This window comes from Rana temporaria, chromosome 3 (genome assembly GCF_905171775.1).
Source record: "Rana temporaria chromosome 3, aRanTem1.1, whole genome shotgun sequence".
NCBI lineage: Eukaryota > Metazoa > Chordata > Amphibia > Anura > Ranidae > Rana > Rana temporaria.
The window spans coordinates 82,758,743-82,779,053 of record NC_053491.1 but is presented as its reverse complement, the minus strand read 5'-3'; the positions used below and the strand labels follow the sequence as shown (position 1 = coordinate 82,779,053).

At 39.9% G+C, this 20,311-nt stretch overlaps 1 protein-coding gene across 1 annotated transcript in view; it reads right to left on the bottom strand.

The window, feature by feature from the left end:
• Positions 1-20,311, bottom strand: part of LOC120931412 (proprotein convertase subtilisin/kexin type 5-like) — a 113,216-nt gene that overhangs the window by 46,278 nt on the left and 46,627 nt on the right. Inside the window, exon 11 of the mRNA XM_040342823.1 lies at positions 5,615-5,860. Within this exon, the coding sequence (XP_040198757.1) occupies positions 5,615-5,860 (246 nt within the window). The remainder of the gene's footprint in view (positions 1-5,614; positions 5,861-20,311) is intronic.

Sequence of the window (20,311 nt, the reverse complement as noted above, 5' to 3'; positions counted from 1 at the left end):
TTGCAGGAAAAAAAGTCCCTGACCCTTTCCAAAAACGCAGAAGCACAAAAAAGCATTGATGTGAACATAGGATACCATGTTAAAAAATGTCCCTGCATTTCTGCAAAATGCATCAAAAAAAGCATTAGTGTGAATGGAGCCTAAGAGACTATTTGCACTTTTCAGACTGTTACAGCGTGACAAATGTGTTATCTCCATTACAAATGCTACTTTTACCGAAGGTGCGCTCCCGTCTCATACTTTATTCTGAGCATGTGCGGGTTTCTTAGCATACACACGAACGTGTTTCTCGTCGAAAACCAGCCGGACGAGGAACACGACGAGGAAATTGAGACTCCCGTCGAGGAAAAAGAGAACTTGTTCTCTTTTTTTCTTGTCTATTTCTTCGACAGTTTTCTCGATGAAAAACATACACACGACCGTTTTCCTCAGCAAAAAAGCTCTGCCACCAAGTTTCTTGATGGATTCTGTTGAGCAAAATGGTCGTGTGTACAAAGCCTTATATTAGAAAGAACTCCCCTTATATTAGATAAAATCACATAAACCAAGAAACCTCACAAAAGGTCAATTGTATACACAATAAGAGGGTTCCAAATTTCCTTTTCCTCGACATGTTTCACAGAACACCACTTCCTCAGGAGGGTGAGGCGATCATAAGAGTAGTTTCCAAATATATACAAACATAGCTATTAGCCACAAACAACAGAATTGATATACATAATAATATACAAAAAATGTAATTATCAATGTCAGACTCACTAAAATCTTGTCAACCATAGATGGGTGAAACTCAGAATACTTTCTAAATGTGTATTAGCTTCCTTTGGCGAGCGTGGGAGTACACGCTGACAATAAAAACAGCCGTATATGGACCGGTTAGGTCACAGAACAGATACATATTATCAGTAGGACCACTAGATGGCTATTCCAAAGGATGATTATGAGACAAAAAACAATCCTAAATATATAAAAGCAAGGACAAAAAAATAAAATAAAATTCTATATACAATAGATTGTCAAAAGTTTTGGGATGCCTGCCTTTACACACACATGAACTTTAACCCTCCTGGCGGTATTCCCGAGCGTGACTCGGGGGTGATCTTTTGTGCTAAAATCGGTATCCCCGAGTCACGCTCGGGGTAGCTATGCAGAGCCTGCAGCGCCCGCTGGCCTACCTTGTCCCTGGATCCAGCGATGCCACCGCGCTGTGTGAGCGAGCGGGACCTCGCTCGATTCACAAAGTGTCCCCGTGTGCCGTCGATCTCTGTTCCCTGCGACGTTACGTTGCACGGGGGCGGAGATCGGCGCCAAATTCAAAAAAGTAAACAAACACTATACATACAGTATACTGTAATCTTATAGATTACAGTACTGCATGTAAAAAATACACACCCCCCTTGTCCCTAGTGGTCTGCCCAGTGCCCTACATGTTCTTTTATATAATAAAAACGGTTCTTTCTCCCTGCAAACTGTAGATTGTCCATAGCAACCAAAAGTGTCCCTTTATGTCAAAAATGGTTTTAGAGCAGCTAGAAAACAGCAATAAATTATAATCACTTGCAGAATTGTGCGATAGCGATTTGCGGGGAAATTCGTCATAAAAAATAAAATAATGACAGCAACAATTCTGCAACTGAGCAAATTTCAGTGATTTTGAGTTGATTACATTATTGAACAATTTTTATTAGAATTATATTATTATTTGTTATAATTATTTATAATTATTTATTATATTATAATTTATAATTTTGTTTTTAAAAAAATGTCATACCCGGGATGCCTATTAGACTCTTGTTTGGTCAGATTTAAGTGAGTTATTCCTAAAAATGACAGGCCTACAGTATAAAACGCCAAATTTCCTTGCAAAAAATGGTACCGCTTTCAGCACCTTTTTTCTGAAATAATCATACCGCCAGGGAGGTTAATGGCATCTCAGTCTTAGTCCATAGGGTTCAATATTGAGTTGGCCCACCCTTTGCTGCTATAACAGCTTCATCTCTTCTGGGAAGGCTGTACGCAAGATTTGGGAGTGTGTCTATGGGACTGTTTGACCATCTTTCCAGAAGCACATTTGTGAGGTCAGGCACTGATGTTGGATGAGATGCCTGGCTAGCAGTCTCCGCTCTAATTTATCCCAAAGGTGTTCTTTTGGGTTGAGGTCAGGACTTTGTGCACATCAGTCAAGTTCCTCCACCCCAAACTCGCTCATCCATGTTTTCATGGACCTTTCCTGGAGCTGGACCCTATGGGGAGCGAGGCCTTCCCCTTTTCCTAATGGAGTGGGAGTGGTATTTTTCTCTAGTGGGAACAGGACACCACCTTGGTGAATGGTGATTTGTGGGCTTGTATTTGGCACGCCCACCTCCGGTGCCCAGCTGTTGCCGTTGTGAGCGCCAGTCTCAGTTGAACATTGGATGCACTTTTACATCAAGCGATCTGTCCTTGTGACGTGGATGCCGGGTGCAAGCCAGAAAGCATCTGCGGCCATCTTTGTTGATGGTCTGAATCCTCTGCCCGGACCATGCCCACAGCTGCTGCAGGTATGGCTATCTCCTAATGAATTACAATTAGATTCATTGGAAGTATAGGCATGTCTTTTTCATGCCATATAGCAGATATCTTTATTTACCCTTCCAGACTCCATGAATATATTAAAGATGTAGTTGAATCAGTGGATTACCAACTTGGGATATTGTTAAATCTTAATCCCTTATCCATCCGGCCAAGGCATGTTTAAATATTAGGATATAAAAAAAAGAAAATACCTCCTTTCTATATCTCTATAAAATTAATTTGACAATGTCATCAGTTTTTTATTGCTGCATTATGGGACTATTCATTCTGAGCAGAAAACATTTGTCTGGGGTTATTTACGAAAGGCAAATCCACTTTGCACTACAAGTGCAAACTACAAGTGCAAAGTGCACTTGAAATTGCACTGGAAGTGCACTTAGAAGTGCAGTCGCTGTAACTGAGGGGTAGATCTGAAATGAGGGGAAGCTCTGCTGATTTTATCATCCAATCATGTGCAAGCTAAAATGCTGTTTTTTATTATCCTTGCATGTCCCCCTCGGATCTACAGTGACTGCACTTCCAAGTGCACTTTGCAATTGTAGTTTGCACTGTTTCCATACCATTAGGGTGGATAGTCATCATTTTCAGTTATACCATTCGATAAGCCGTGATATAGTTCCTATAAGGTTACTATACCATAAAAAGGGGCGTTTCTTTTTTCTCCCCTTTTTCCAATTTTTCTAAAGCAATTTATAGTTATCAGAGAGAATAAAATCTGCTTCCAGACATATTAATGTACATCTACTCCTTAGGCCCCGTACACACGGCCGAGGAACTCGACGTGCCAAACACATCGAGTTCCTCGGCGTGTTCAGTCCTGGAGCCGCCGAGGAGCTCGGCGGGCCGAGTTCTCCCATAGAACAACGAGGAAATAGAGAACATGTTCTCTTTTCCCTCGCCGAGGTCCTCGTCGGCTTCCTTGGCTGAAAGTGTACACACGGCCGGGTTTCTCGGCAGAATTCAGCTCTGAACCGAGTTTCTGGCTGAATTCTGCCGAGAAACTCGGTCGTGTGTACGGGGCCTTACAGAAACCTGACACTTTGGGGGTTATTTACTAAAGGCAAATCCACTTTGCACTACAAGTGCACTTCAAATTGCACTGAAAGTGCACTTGGAAGTACAGTCGATTTAGATCCAAGGGGGACATGAGAGGAAAATAAACAACAGCATTTTAGCTTGCACATGATTGGATGATAAAATCAACAGAGCTTCCCCTCATTTTAGATCTACCCCTCAGATTTACAGCAATTGCACTTCCAAGTGCACATTCAGTGCACTTGTAGTGCAAAGTGAATTTGCCTTTCATAAAAAAAAACCTTTGTCTTTTTCATAAGAGTAAACACATCTCATTAATAGGATAAAACAGCAGTTTTAACTCTTTGCAATAGTGACAAGGTAAATAAAGTTTTTATTACGGTTGAGAGGAGTTTTTCATTGTACCTGCTGAGCGACCCTTATCTCTGTATACAATATTATACCCAAGCCTCTATAGAACGAGAGGGTGGAGGACTTCAGGCTGGTGGGCAGCTGTGTACATGGGGGTTCCCTGTGGCCCTTTTGGGAGGTTGTACTTTTTTTGCTTCCTTCTTTTTCCCCCTCCTTTCCTCCATTGGTATGGGGGTTGAGAATTTTTATTCAAGTGACTATGTAAGATGTGATTGTTGACAATGTATTGTCTTATTTAGATTGCATAGATCAGGCATATGCAAATAGAGGACCCCCAACTACAAGTCCCATCATGCATCTGCCTCTGGTTGTCATGCTTGTGGCAGTCAGTCTTGCTATGCCTCATGGGACTTGTAGTTCTGCAACAGCTGGAGGTCCACTAATTGCATATCTCTGGCATAGATGCATAAAGTCTATATTGATGGCTATATTGACTTTTGTACAATTTTGGTATTTTATTATGATGTTCCCCTGTTGTGTAATAAGAACACATATATATATTGGTGTTTTTAAAAACAAATATAAACAATAAAAATGTGTTTTTACAAACTAATGAATGCTGTGCCTTAAAAGTTCCATGCCAATACCATAGTGTAATTTTGATGGTAGTAACAAAAGCACAAGATATAAACCAATAAGAAGAGGCGGTAGTAAGAGAAAAAAGATACCACAGCTAGACCAGTGCACTACAAAAATCATGACATAAGTAGAAGGGATGAGCATTAAAGTGTTACTAAACCCAGTATTCCCTATATCTGGTCTCCCACAGTACACAAAACATGGAAATGCAATTATTTTAGTAAATATAAACTGCTAAATATCTTTTCTCATTAGCAGTATGTATCAGTCTTGTGACTATCAGTGCCTGGTTAAAGATTGTAGGAGGATTTTTCATAATGCACTGGCTGTCCTATCCGGATCAAGGACCCCTGACCCTATATCTGGACAGTGCTGATTGGCCCTGTGCTGATCACATGCACTCATCCAAGAAAAAAAACCCTATAGCAATACACACCAAACTTAGCATGTGCAGCCTAACTCCACTCTGTCTTATCTGGACATGTTTTGGAGACAAAAAAAGAAGGGGAGGATCAGAGAAGACACGATCAAACATCCGTTTTACAAAATGCAGAGGATTAAACCCTAAGGCCTCTTTCACACTGGGCGGATCAGTAATGATCCGCCCCGTGCACCTCCGCTTGCTCAGCGGGGATCACTCCGTTGACAGGGCGGTTCCCGCACACTGTGGGGGGATCGGATGAACACGGACCGTATGTCCGTGTTCACCTGATCCGCCACACGGAAGGAAAAGTAGGTTTTTCCTCCGTCACACTTTGGCGGATCGGAGCGGGTCGGATGTCAGCGGGCATGTCACCGCTGACATCCGCGGCTCCATAGGGGAGCACGGAGCGCCCGTACAGGTCCGCAAAAAAAACTGACAGACGGACCTGTACGGGCGCTCAGTGTGAAAGAGCCCTTAGGTTCCACAGTGAGTAGAACATGCATGTTTTACTGCATATACAGACTGATTTTACTGTTGTGGGTTTAGTAATACTTTGTAAATGTATTGATAAAGCAATAAACTGATACTTACTGTCAAGATAGAAGGGTACAGAACATGTCAGACATTCCCTGGAGGAGGGACCATCACATGAGTCACATGTCTTATCACATGAGCTGCAGGTGAACGCATCATCTTCAAGAAAAGTCCCGGGCGGGCAATTTCCTTCTCCTTTTACTCCACACATGTGGCTTTGCTGGTCAAACATGAGCCGGTCTTGGCATTGGATGCAGTCTGTTGGTTCTGGGCCTGAACACTGGGCACATGTCATATGACACTCTAAATAAATAAATAAAATAACATAAAACAAAATACACAAACCACTACGTTTCTTCTTTTAGGACTTACAAGCGTTTGAAATGAAAAATGCATGAACTATTTACTACCGTTGTCCACAATAGTATAATTTTTTTATAGAAGACAAAAAAAAATCTTAATTGAATTCAAATTTCCAACACATTTTGCTTCTAATGCAAACTGAAGCTCTCAGACAACCTGAGTTCCAAATGTTGCTAGGAATTTCTATATTTAAGAAGTGACAGACACAATGCTCAGTCTGTCAGACAGGTTGACATCTCATTGTAGAGTTCTGTATGGCATGCATAGAACTTTCTATTTTATGCCACACAAGCTGGCAGCCAATAAAACACATTCGTCATCTGAACCTAAAGGTGACAAGAACATTGTGACCGGTTGCCGCTAATACAAAACTATAGGAACAAAATACACGATTCACAAAGAATATTTTGATACAATGCTTTTGTATTCATTGTCTTACAGGTCTTTCACATTTGTACACTGCATACTTGCTTTTCCATATTGTTAGAATTATTTTAAATATGTAAAAATAAATGTTATGCCCCGTACACACGATCGGAAATTCCGACAGCAAAAGTCTGATGTTTGCTTTTGTACGGAAATTCCGACCGTGTATGCTCTGGTCTGGGCAGCTACTTGGTCTGCCAGATCTATACATACCTTTTATGTATGCTAGCAGTTTAAAGTGGACGTACCTTCGTTGTGTCTCTGCCCACGTAATATCATCAACCATCATATGGCTTGGTATCTTCATTATTTTTACCATTTGGTGAGCCAATTGTGGTTGCATTGCTACTTTAATTGGCGCCATTTATCTTAGGTGTCGGGCACTTTCCCTTTCTTTCCTCCCCTTCTCACCCCCCTCCCTCCTCCTTCTTTCTTCTCCCACCCACTCCCCTCCCCCTTTCCTTCTTCCTTCCCGCCCTGTTTCCCCCCCTCCCTCCCCTCCATCCCACTTCCTTTTTCACACGGCTGGTCCTTCTCCCCTTTCTCTCCCTTCTTCCCCCCCTCCCCCCATTTCCTTCCCTTTCCCTCCTCTTCCCCCCCTTTCCATTAATGCCCTTCACCATAATTCTTATCCATATTATGCCCCCCTTAGAGATCCTCGTACATCCCCCCAGTCCACCACGTGGGATCAATGGTTCTGGCGGTTTGGTGCCACGCATGGCCACCATAAATTGGGTAAGCCAATTATTATTATTATTATTATTATTATCTTCATTAACTTTTACACTGTATTTTTTCATACCAATTTCCTTGTTTTTACTGTATTGTTTGTTTTATAGAGTGGTTCTCCTGAAGAAGTGGTTATACCACGAAACTAGTCGAGACTTAGACCATTCCATATGTCTGTAATTACAGAAATTGCCTAGAGCCACTCCAGGCTTCTGTTTTTTCAATTTTAATTATGTATCAATTGTATAATCTTTTATATGTAATACATTTTCCTTTTACACTACATGCATGTCAATTTTATCGTACCAAGACAGTCCTTAATTTCTAGGGGGAGGGAATGTTTTGGGGTCAGCTTCAGCCACTGTCCCTTGTTCCCTCTTTTCCCCATCTCCTTTGTTGTTTCATACTTTCCGGGATGATGGTACACCCATAACGACTATTAATCTGTTTACATGAGGCTATACTCAAAGAATTCCTGCACGTGTGAATGCTCCATTGGACTTTTGCTGTCGGAATTTCCGCCAACAAAAGATTGAGAGCTGGTTCTCACATTTTCTGACGGAAAAAAAAATTCCTATCGGAAAATCCGCTCATCTGTAGCAATTCCGACCTGCACAATTCTGACGCATGCTCGGAAACAATTGAACGCATACTTGGAAGCATTGAACTTCATTTTCTCAGCTCGTCGTAGTGTTGTACTTCACCGCGTTCTTGACGGACAAAAGTTCAGAGAACTTTTGTGTGACCGTGTGTATGCAAGACAAGCTTGAGCGGAATTCCGTCGGGAAAGCCATTCAAGGTTTTTCCGACAGAAAATACGATCGTGTGTACGGGACATAAGTCAGTCACTAAAGGGAGATCTGTATTTCAATGCAATCATTTATCTTTGTTGATATTTTCAGGATTCATTACTAAGGCTGGCCATACATTACACAATTTTCCTATTCAATTTCCTTCAACTATTCTAGTTCTATATTTCCTTCAACTATTCAATTACCTTCAACTATGTAGTGCTAGGGCCTGCCTGAGCACATACAAATTGAAAGTGTTTAGGTCTGATATGGTTTTGGTAAATCTAGAGGACAATTGTACAATGTAGACCCTAAGACAGGGGTGTCAAACTCAATTTCATTGTGGGCCGCATCAGCATTATGGTTGCCTTCAAAAGGGTCGGTTGTATCTGTAAGATTAGATGTCCAGCGCATCCCCTCCCCTTACATTAGATATCAAGGGTCACCCCACCATCAGAGGTTGAGTCCCCTACTCTCCCTTAAGAGACAGTGCACCCCCCTTTCCTTATGCTGCTCCTGGGAAGAAGCTGGATGCATTGCTTGAAAGCAGAAAGTAAGGGTCTGGAGAAGGACTAGAGGAGGGCTGGAGCTCTTCTGCAGCTGCAAGAGAGGTGTGAGGGTCACATAATTTGGCCTACAGGCCTTGTGTTTGACACCTGTGCCCTAAGGGGTCTATATATATATATATATATATATATATATATATATATATATATATATATATGCTGTGTGAATGCCTCTAGATATTGATTGTGAAGTATGGTGAAATAGAATAACCCAAGAATCAAACTGAATTATATATTTTTGTATTATAGATGCCATACTAATAACTGTCTGCCAATATTTTTGAATAAAAGGGCATGACCACCAGATATGACCGTGAGTAGCACTGCCTCCACATTCTCCCCAGCTGTCATGAATAATTGCTGCAATGTGTCTTAAAATATTTATTTGCTCTAATCGTCAACTCTATCTAGTGTCAATATTGCAGCATTTTCCTGATTGAGGAATTTCAGGATACTGCAAAATAACCACTATATCCACTTGCCGACCGCCTAACGTGCTGGATCACGAACCTCGTACAACACAGCACAAGCCGATCTGCGGGTCTCAGCCAATGATTGACTGCTGACACCTGTTGATCAGCTCAGTGATTCTCAGAACAGTTGATCTTGCTGCTTTTCCCCCCCCACTAACCAGGGGGGGGGGAACAACAAGATTCTTAGTAAAAACAGCACATATCACACACATTACACATAATAGGGCACACATTCAGGGCTGCTGTTAGAAATCATAGGGGCCCCGTACAGCCTACCTGGCAGGTCATAACCCCCACCCCAAATATATCAAGGCAATATTTTCACTAAAATTACACTAAAATAATTATTAGTGGACACAAACATAACAGAGGACCTTTGTGAATTAGCCATGTTTCAATAGTTTTTTACATTTTATAAAAAATTTTTTTTAATGTTGAACATTTTTGAATTATTTTATTTTATAAGTTTTAAAAATTATTTTTTGAAACTTTATTTGGGCTTCCAAACCTCCTAGAATAGGTTGGGATAGAATGATTCTTCCCAAATTAAAAGGGGGACTCGGCCTCCCAGATATTCGAAAATACCATTCAGCATGTCATATCACTGCCATCTACACACTCAGGCCCCGTACACAGTAACTCGATCGGAGCCGTATTCTGCCGAGAAACCCGATGGTGTGTACACTTTTGGCCGAGGAAGCCGATGAGGATCTCGTCGGGCCAAATAGAGAACATGTTCTCTATTTCCTCGTTAGTCAATGAGGAAACTTGGCTTGCCGAGATTCTCGGCGGCTTCACAAGGAACTTGACGAGCAAAACGATGTGTTTTGCCCGTCGAGTTCCTCGGACGCGTGTACGGGGCCTAACACCAAAGACTGGATTGCCACTGAAGATCTTTCTACACAAATTCCCCTTTCCCACCTGCCATGGATATCTTTCAAATCCATTCCTAAGGATTGCCTATCCCATCCACTGATAGGACCTACACTCCTATATTTAAAAAAATCAAATAATACACTCTGCATGCTTCCTTCTCCTGGCCCATTAACACCTTTGGATGGTAACCCTGACTTTCAACCCGGATTTATGGGCACTGAAACAAATCCACTAGACCCGAAACGAACACTGAGAGCACATCATTTTTTCAAAGACAATTCCATTGTATATGACATGTTGTCATCCCCATTTCCAAATAATAACATTCCCTTCTTTAAATTCTTACAAATACGAAATTTTTTACAAAGCAAAAGGCCTATTTCACAATGGTACAGGGAACTAACCCCATTTGAAAAATTGTGTACTGCCAAGACTCCTCAGAGACACCTAATTTCATCAGTTTATTCAATTCTTTTTAGTACCATGTTACAAAACTCCAACAAAATTAATAAAAGTTGGGAAAATGAACTCCAATTACAACTTTTAGAATCTGGCTGGGACAATATATTTACACATATTCATAAGGGATCTGTTAACATTTCGGCCCAGGAAAATAACTACAAATTATATTCTAGATGGTATCGTACTCCTGAACGTCTACATGTCTATTATCCAACTGTCTCCCCTATATGTTGGAGATGCAACAACACTTTGGGATCATTACTCCATATTTGGTGGAACTGCAACATCATTAAACCTTTCTGGGAAAAGGTACATGAGGCAATTATCCAAATCTCAACTTACACATTGGACTTTTCTCCTGCTCAATATCTACTACACCATACATTATTACCTCAATCCACCTATAGAAAATCACTGATACTCCATCTCATAAATGCTGCAAAACAATGCATCCCTCTTTTTTGGAAGAAGGCTAATCCTCCTACACTAACTGACTGGATTAACTGCGTGCAACAAATTTATGAGATGGAGGACTTGATTCACCAAGCCAATGATAACCCGACAAAATATAGATCCACTTGGTCATGTTGGATTAACTTTAAGAATTCATCAAGGTTTACAGACGTATTAGCTTAATTGTTCCTTGTATTTGCAATTGTTACGACTACTTTGAATGTTTTATTCTTCATTGAAATAAATCACCTGAAGAGATTGGAACCCCCACACATTCCTTTTCCCACTCGGTTTGAGCGCTTGCCTATAAGTTTTTACGTTTTTTCCTCTGAAATCTTTCCCTACCTTTTGTTTTAGTTTACTGAATACTTTCACTATGTGCTAAATACCCCCTATATATATTTTTTTTTATTATTATTATTATTATTATTCCTTACCACATTTAGTTAAGACTACACTATATCAGTCTTTTATCTTTTCATTCACATCAATGTGATCAGACTACATCGTTATGTAATTTCTGATTCATCTGTGCTTTATATTTTCAGGCTATTGATATAGTGATGTATTATCTTCCTATTTGTCATTTATATTTAATTCTCTTTGACATTATGATGCTAGAATATATGGGGATAATAGTATTATATTTTATGCCACTATATATCTGTTATTCTGAATTCTCTTTTTATTGTACAACCCCATGTATATATACATGAATTGATTGTATTCCTGTTTAACTTTAATAAAATATTTGAAATAAAAATTATTTATTACAATATTTAATTATAATTTTTTCATAATTTGTTATTTTTTTTACAGGACAGGGAATCCTGAAGCTGCGGAGGGGGGGGGTGTCACATTGACAGGGGGGGCACATGGGGGGGATCAGAAGTAGGCAGAACAGGGCGGGGGATTGCTGTCAGGGAATCAATTATAGGAACCATGCCCTGTGTCTGTGTCTCTACCTGCAGCAGCTGAAAGCCAGCAGGAGAGGGAGAAACTGGCTTTCAGCTGCTGCAGAGAACCGCAAAGGGCATCCTTCTGTAAATGCCCCTTCGCACCAATTCCCCCTGCTGTTCAGGCCCCCTACAGGAGGACTGGTGCCCCCTCTCCCTATCAGTGGCCCTGCACACATTTAACCCTTTCATTGCCCTAGATGTTAACCCCTTCCTACCCAGTGTCAGTACAGTGAAAATTATTAGCACTGACCACTGCATTGATGTCACTGGGGATGTCAGTGGCAGTTATTCAGTCCCCCAGTGTTAGTTTGCCCTCCGCACTATCGTAGTCCCGTTATAAGTCGCTAATCACTGCCTATAGTAGTATAACAAATAAATAAATAAATAAAAAATCCAGTATATATCTCATAGTTTGCAGGCGATATAACTGTCAGATAAACCAATCAATGTACATGTAGTGGGATTTTTTTTTAATCAAAAAACATGGAGCAGAATACATTTTGGCCAAAATTTAGGAAGACATTTGATTGGATTGGATTAACTTTTATTGGAAATTGCAATAATTCAGTTCACGCCAGAACTTGCGAACAGGCAAACAATTCAGACAAACACACACAAACACCATTAAGTCTATGGGACACGAACATGAAAAATCATAAGTGCTAATTTAAAGGTTTATATGCAAGTTATTGTCATAAAAAGTGTTTGGGGGACCCGGGACCTGTCCCAGGGGACATGTATCAATGCAAAAAAAAGTTTTAAAAACTGGAGTTTTTTCGGGAGCAGTGAGGGGGTGATAATAGTTGTCATAAGAGTTGTCCAAGAGACAAGGACCACTTGTGGAAGGTTTCAGAAAGACCTGGAATTAGCAGGTACAATTGTTTTAAAGAAAACAATAAGTAATGTACTCAACTGGCATTAACGTATGCACGCTCACCACGCAAGACTCCATTCCCAACGAAAAAGCATGTTAAAGATCATTTACAGTTGTGCTCATAAGTTTACATACCCTGGCAGAATTTATGATTTCTTGATAATTTTTCAGAGAATATGAATGATTACACAAAAACTTTTTTTTTACTCATGGTTAGTGTTTGGCCGAAGCCATTTATTATCAATCAACCGTGTTTACTCTCTTTATATCCTAATGGCAATAGAAACTACCCAAATGACCCTGATCAAAAGTTTACATACCCTGGTGATTTTGGCCTGATAACATGCACACAAATTGACACAAAGGGGTTTGAATCATGGGCGTCTGCAGGTAGGAGCAAGAGGGGAAATTGCCCCCCCTGGAATCGTCACAAAGGTGTTGTAGTTGCCAGATGCACTGGCCGTCGCTGACTTTTTTTCTGAGTCAGCCGGCGGCTCTCTGTCCTGACACATCTGAAGTCCCTCCCTCACCCTCGGCCCGATCATCGGATCAGATGGCTCGGCTGCTCGGCAGTTCCGCCGCTCCTATTCAGTGATTGACTGCCTGCCTGTGTACATGTTGAGTAGATCCAGCGGCGCCGCCTACTCAGTGCAGCCAGTGGCCAAGCCGCCGAGTGATACGCTGCCAGTGCCTACTCATCACCACATCACAGAAAATCCTGACCCGAAGAGAGTGGCATATACAGTTGCAAGCAACAGAAGAACAACAGGTAACAGCAGTTAGGAGGAGCATTTTGATTTATATATTTCTCTAAAGTTGGACAACTATTACTGGAAAGATATGTCTGTGTATGTTAAGAGATAATTCATCTTCTTCACTTTGTATAGGCTGTTTTTATCAAGATCAAAATATGGCCACAACAGATGTATTGCAATACATTGCAATATAAAAAAAAGTTAATTCTCTAGGCTATATTTATATGGGCATGGTATGCCTGGCCTGAGTACCTTCCAATACAAAGTAAAGCTGAATTATCTCTTATATAACACGTATACCTCCCAACTTTTTGAGATGGGAATGAGGGACACCTATCAGCAAAAATATGCAGGCTTAGGACACACCCCTTATCACGCCCCAAAACATGATTGGTTAAACCCTCAAGTGTTTTTCACCGCTACTATTCCTTAATATTGGCTTTTGGAAATTACAAATGCAGCAACTGTGGATATTACAGTGGGGAGATGTCTGTGGATATTACAGTGGGGGAGATGTCTGTGGATATTACAGTGGGGGAGATGTCTGTGGATATTACAGTGGGGGAGATGTCTGTGGATATTACAGTGGGGACTATATATGTTGGTGATCCGAAAAATGTATGTGCGTTATAATTAATCGAAAATAGTCGATTAATGGATTAAAAAAATATTGATCAATCGAACACGAAAATTTTAATCAGTAACAGCCCTAATTGTAAGTATGATCTGCATTCTGGTTTTTATCCTGCCTGTGTATGACCTCCTAGTGACTTTTGAGTATGCATATAGTGACCTAAACTTTACTTCAAAAACACAAGCATTCACAACATTAATTTATTCACTTGCTTGGTAAAAATGTGCATTTCTGCTGTAGCCAGGTGCCTCTTCTAAGAAGGTGACATTTGATGTACTACAGTAGAACCTGTTATTATTTCCTTCTTGCTGTCCACTCTTGCTAGTTCCTCTTCAGCCAAGCTCATAAAAGAGCCATTCATCGAGGGGCAATGAATGACTGCACCGTTTTCCTTGCAACTTGCTTTTCTGGCCAGCGATCTATGGCTGTACTGTGTGCCAGACAAGTGGTGCAAGGAAGTGTGAATTTCCTTCCGAGACCCCATTATTATTCTTTCCGTCAAAACACTTTTTAACCTCCTTAATTATGTATTTTCTATATTATTTACCACTTTCTTACCGTGTTTTTATACCCTGAAAATGTGATGTATTTGGCTGATAAACATTAAAGATTCCCACTACACCTTATATTGCGATATAAAATTATTTGAGAATAAAACTTAGATTTCCTGTTTACCTTAACTTTTATGGTGATGCCAAGCTTTTACCTAGCATAGAATGTACGCGGGCTGGATTATTAGCTCATGTATGTGGCATTTATTCTCCCTGGCATGATATACTGTAGCTGAGCAGGTGTATATTAGGGAAACAACTCAGCTTTAGTTATGCTTCTCCTTTTTCTGTTCTGCTCAGACTTAAAGTCAATCAACATGCTTTGGAGGATCAAGTTAATATAAACACAACATATATGAGGGCATCGGGTCTTCAGCTGTTTATTAGCAACATTCTCATTACAAAAGAAAATGAAGTATATGTGATAAAGTTTGTCTTGTTTAAAGTAATATGGCCTTGTATTCTTTAAAGCAGATCTTCAGCCTGAATTACATGTTGCCTTGCATCCACACCTCCTCCCCTATGCTGCACAGATTTTGCTTTTTTTTCCCTTTGTTTACATTTTTTTTTTTCAATTAAAGTTCTGGCCTGTTTCATAATGAGGCCTCGTACACACGACCGAGGAACTCGTCGTAAACGAAACATCGTTTTCCTCGACGAGTTCCTTGTTAGGCTTGTCGAGAAACTTGACAAGCTTTCTTTGCGTACACACTGTCAAGACAAAATCTTGTCGTTCTCAAACGCGGTGATGTAAAACACGTACAACGGCACTATAAAGGGGAAGTTTGATTCCACTGGCGCGACCCTTCTGAGCATGTGCGGGTTTCTATGCATACACACGAACGTGTTTCTCGTCGAAAACCAGCCAGACGAGGAACACAACGAGGAAATTGAGACTCCCGACGAGAAAAAACTCTTTTTTTCTCGTCGAGTTCCTCAACAGTTTTCTCGATGAAAAACATACACACGACCGTTTTCCTCTGCAAAAAAGCTCTGCCACCAAGTTTCTTGATGGATTCTGTCGAGGAAAACGGTTGTGTGTACGAGGCCTGAGTATATATTTTAAATTGGCAATAGAAGTATTCACTTTATATATTTTATGTGGTTTTCTGAATAATACTCACATGTACCTAACAAAGATTGAGAAACCATGTACAACAAAAAAGAGTAGTGCCCTATGCTATGCTGGTTGTCATGATAAGCCCTTATTATTGATGTTTCTTAACTGCTTGCCAATCAGCGCACGACTATATACGTCGGCAGCATGGCATGGACAGGCAGAAGGACGTATATATACGTCCCCTTTAGGATCGCGGCATTGTGGACGCCCGCCGCAAGCTCCGTGAGCCTGACCACAGGTCCCATGGTCTTGATCGCCACGGGGATACCCACGATCGTCTCACGGTGAGGAAGAATGGGGAGATGCTGATGTAAACAAGCATATCTCCGCTCTGTCTAGTGACAATGACAGTGATCACCGCTTCCTGTAATCGAAAAGCGGTGATCACTGTTTTGTCACACACAGCCCATCCCTCTACAGTAAGAATCACTCACTAGGGCACACTTAACCCTTAAAGCAACACAAAGCGATTAACCCCTTCACTGCCAGTGTAATTTTCACAGTAATCAGTGCATTTTTCTAGCACTGATCGCTGTAAAAATGACAATGATCCCAAAAATGTGTCAAAAGTCTCCGATGTGTCCGCCATAATGTCGCAGTCATGATATAAATCGCTGATCGCCACCATTACTAGTAAAAAAAAAATGATGAATAAAAATGCCATAAAACTATTCCCTATTTTGTAGACGCTATAACTTTTGCGCAAACCAATCAATAAACGCTTATTACAATTTGTATTACCAAAAATATGTAGATTAATACGTATCGGCCTAAACTGAGGAAAAAATATGTTTTTTTATATATTTTTTGGGGATATTTATTATAGCAAAAAGTAAAAAATATTACTTTTTTTTCAAAATGTACGCTCTATTTTTGTTTATAGCGCAAAAAAATAAAAACCGCAGAGTTGATCAAATACCACCAAAATAAAGCTCTATTTGTGGGGAAAAAAATGACATAATTTTTTTTTGGGAGCCACGTTGCATGACCGCGCAAATTGTCAGTTAAAATGATGCAGTGCTGAATCGCAAAAAGTGGCCCGGTCTTTAACCAGACAAATGGTCCGGGGCTTAAGTGGTTAAAGGGTCACTAAAGGAATTTTTTTTTTTTTTTGCTGAAATGACTGTTTACAGCGTATAGAGACATAAAAGTTAACTGATTCCTTTTCAAATTGATTAAATATAGATAAAAATCAATCATATAATGTGCCTGTAGGTTAGTTTCACTTTTAAACTGGTTTCATGTTCCTGTGAACTAGAGAGACACACAGAACAAAAAAAAAACAAATCCAGGGCAGTGTTTTGTTTTTAAGATGAATCTGATTGGTTCTGTTAAGTTTTAGACACACAGTAATGACAGCTTAGACCACCGTGAAAAGCTCCCAGTACTGTGGTTATAAGGAAACAAACAACCAGAAAGTGTGGAGATCACAGCAGAATTACAGCAACTTCAAAGCAAAAACAAACAACAAGGACATGAAACCAGGACTGCAGTAAGGTAAAGGAAGCTATTTAGCTAAAAAAAAAAAATCCTTTAGTGATCCTTTAATAAGTATATTTTTTAAATTGGCACTAGAAGTATTCACTTTACCTTTTGCCTAGACTTTTATGGTTCCCAGTCTTTTGACAGTCTACTACTTCTGCGTATACTCTCTCTCTCTCTCTCTCTCTCTCTCTCTCATTTATATATATATATATATATATATATATATATATATATATATATATATATATATATATATATATATATATAAAAATATATATTTTTTTTTTCTTATGTGGTTTTCAGAATAATACTCACATGTACCTAACAAAGATCAAGAAACTATGTACAACAAAAAAGAGTAGTGCTGCAGTTCCGATTTCATAAATTCATACCTTATTAATATATTACATTGATAACTGTGTCCCTTATTCAAATATGACATAGAAAACCACTATACAGTATATGTGTCACACATATGACCTCACTGCACCTAACTGCTTGCGCTCTCTGTTGGAGGAACATGAATATTACTACTGTCCTACACAAAAGTGTTTAAAGTAAAGGTTCAGTTTGGGAAACCCTAAAAACAAAGGTGGATCTTTGCATACACATCCCCTGTGTGCATTTCAGCACCATATTAGATGGTATACAAACTGTTTCATGATAGATTTATGGAAAAGATAGAGAGGTAAAAAAAAATTAAGATTTACTTGCGTAGATTCTGAACTTGGAAAATAGGAAATTGTTGTAGACTGGTTAAAGTGCTTTACATTTTAATGCCATTTGGTTCAGCCTTGGTCCTAGAAGCATTGACCTTTTACATATCAACACAGTAGAATGTCTTATGTCTCACTGAAATAAGTGGCATGGGTTCATTTAAGCTGATCTCACCCCCTAAATGTCTATGATCATAAGTAATCAGAGGATAAGCAGAGCACTTTAACTCTCCTAGTAAAGAAATGGTGATTACAGAGTAAGGTTCTGGGCTCATCTTAGGTCTCTGAAAGTTGTTTAAATTACCTTTACAAGTAAATGTACCACATACTGTAGATCTCAATCCAATACTACTTTTTGTTGGTAGAAAATAGCAAAAATATCTTTCTTTAAAAAAAAATGCATTTCTTGAATAAATATTACATATAATTGTGCACATTTAATCAACGTGTATTTTACTTTCTGCTCACTTGTCTCAAAGCATTCTATAATTTAACACATGATAGTTGCTCAAAGTGAAAAACTCAACTGGATATAGCCACGGGTGGATTTAAACTTTTTAATTACATGATTATTAGATATACTCATGAACTAATTCCAGTTCTATGAAGTAGCATATTCCTTTGAAAAAATGTCTGTTGACTTCAGAGAGTTGTTAGAAAAAATAACACATGGTAGGTGTCTTGAATTTTATATATCCACAGTTAAAATGTAATAAAACGCAATGCCACAATTATGTGCATCTCATTACAAATGCGGAATTAATTATCTTCATGTAAATCTGTAATAGTACCACCTAAATATCATTGCAGGAGCCTGGGAATAGAAAGCCAGTGAGTTGTTTTGTTACACATTCACTAATTGTCATTATCATAATTAAAAAGCCCCTTTTGGCTTCCATTGGCATTCTTTTTAGAACATAAATTGCATTTTTTTAAAGCATGGTCCCCAGAAAGCACTTTATATTCAAAGTATAATTTTGGAATAGAAAAAATACACTTGTGGTAAGTTTCCTTCTAAAAGCAGCACATAGGGCACCATTTTATTTCTAGAGAGCTTAGAGCTTTTTGGAGATTTACATATACCATTACTGCTCTGTGCACTGGTTTGAAGAATAAGCCTAATAAGCTTAGTACTAATAGGTGTAAGACACCTGCCCAAGGAGATGTTCCTAACAGAGTTTTGTATATTGTTTAGATGTGATTCTTTTAACCACTTAAGACCCGGACCATTATGCAGGTTAAGGACCTTGACCCTTTTTGCGATTCACCACTGCGTCGCTTTAACTGACAATTGCGCGGTCGTGCGACGTGGCTCCCAAACAAAATTGACGTCCTTTTTTTCACAAATAGAGCTTTCTTTTGGTGGTATTTGATCACCTCTGCGCTTTTTATTTTTTGCACTATAAACAAAAATAGAGCGACAATTTTGAAAAAAATTCAATATTTTTTACTTTTTGCTATAATAAATATCCCCAAAAAAGATATAAAATTTTTTTTTTTCCTCAGTTTAGGTCGATACGTATTCTTCTACCTATTTTTGGTAAAAAAAATTGCAATAAGCATTTATCGATTGGTTTGCGCAAAATGTATAGCGTTTACAAAATAGGGAATAGTTTTATGGAATTTTTATTAATAATTTTTTTTTACTACTAATGGCGGCGATCAGTGATTTTTTCGTGACTGCGACATTATGGCGGACACATTTTAAAACATTTTTGGGACCATTGTAATTTTCACAGCGAAAAGTGCTATAAAAATGCACTGATTACTGTGAAAATGACAATTGCAGTTTAGGACTTAACCACTGGGGGGCGCTGAAGGGGTTAAGTGTGACCTCATATGTGTTTCTAACTGTAGGAGGCGGGGCTGGACCTGTGACATCAGTGATCGTCTTTCCCTATATCAGGGAACAGACGATCACTGACATTGCCACAATGAAGAACGGGGAAGGTGTGTTTACACACACCTCTCCCCGTTCTTCAGCTCCTGTGACCGATCGCGGGACACTGGTGGCGATCGGGCCCGCAGGTCCCGCGGGCGTGGTCACGGAACTTCGGACCGGGTCACGAGCGCCCCGCCGGCAGCACGCTCACGACCCCACGGCTGGGCTCTTAAAGAGGACATACAGGTACGTGCTTGTGCCCAGCCGTGCCATTCTGCTGACGTATATTGGCGTGAAGGGGTCCTTAAGTGGTTAAGCCAATTTAAGTACACTCTGGGTTTAAGAGTTCAACGAGCCTCCACTATTGTGTTACTGCCAGGTATACTTAGAGCATTATGGGAGAAGTAGGGTCAAAGCCTTTTTCACCTTACTTCTCCCGTAGGTCACATGAGTGCACTTAGTTCTGCACTCCTGTGACCCAGATTCAGCTGACAGCAGGCTAAAGCCCGCTGTCAGGTGATGTTACAGAGCTGGTCCAGGCTCTGCATGAATCCCGACGATAATGTCAGGATCTGCCTAGATGCCTGACAGGCAGCTGGCTCCGCCTCTCAGTGCACTACTTAGAGACTGAGCCAGCCG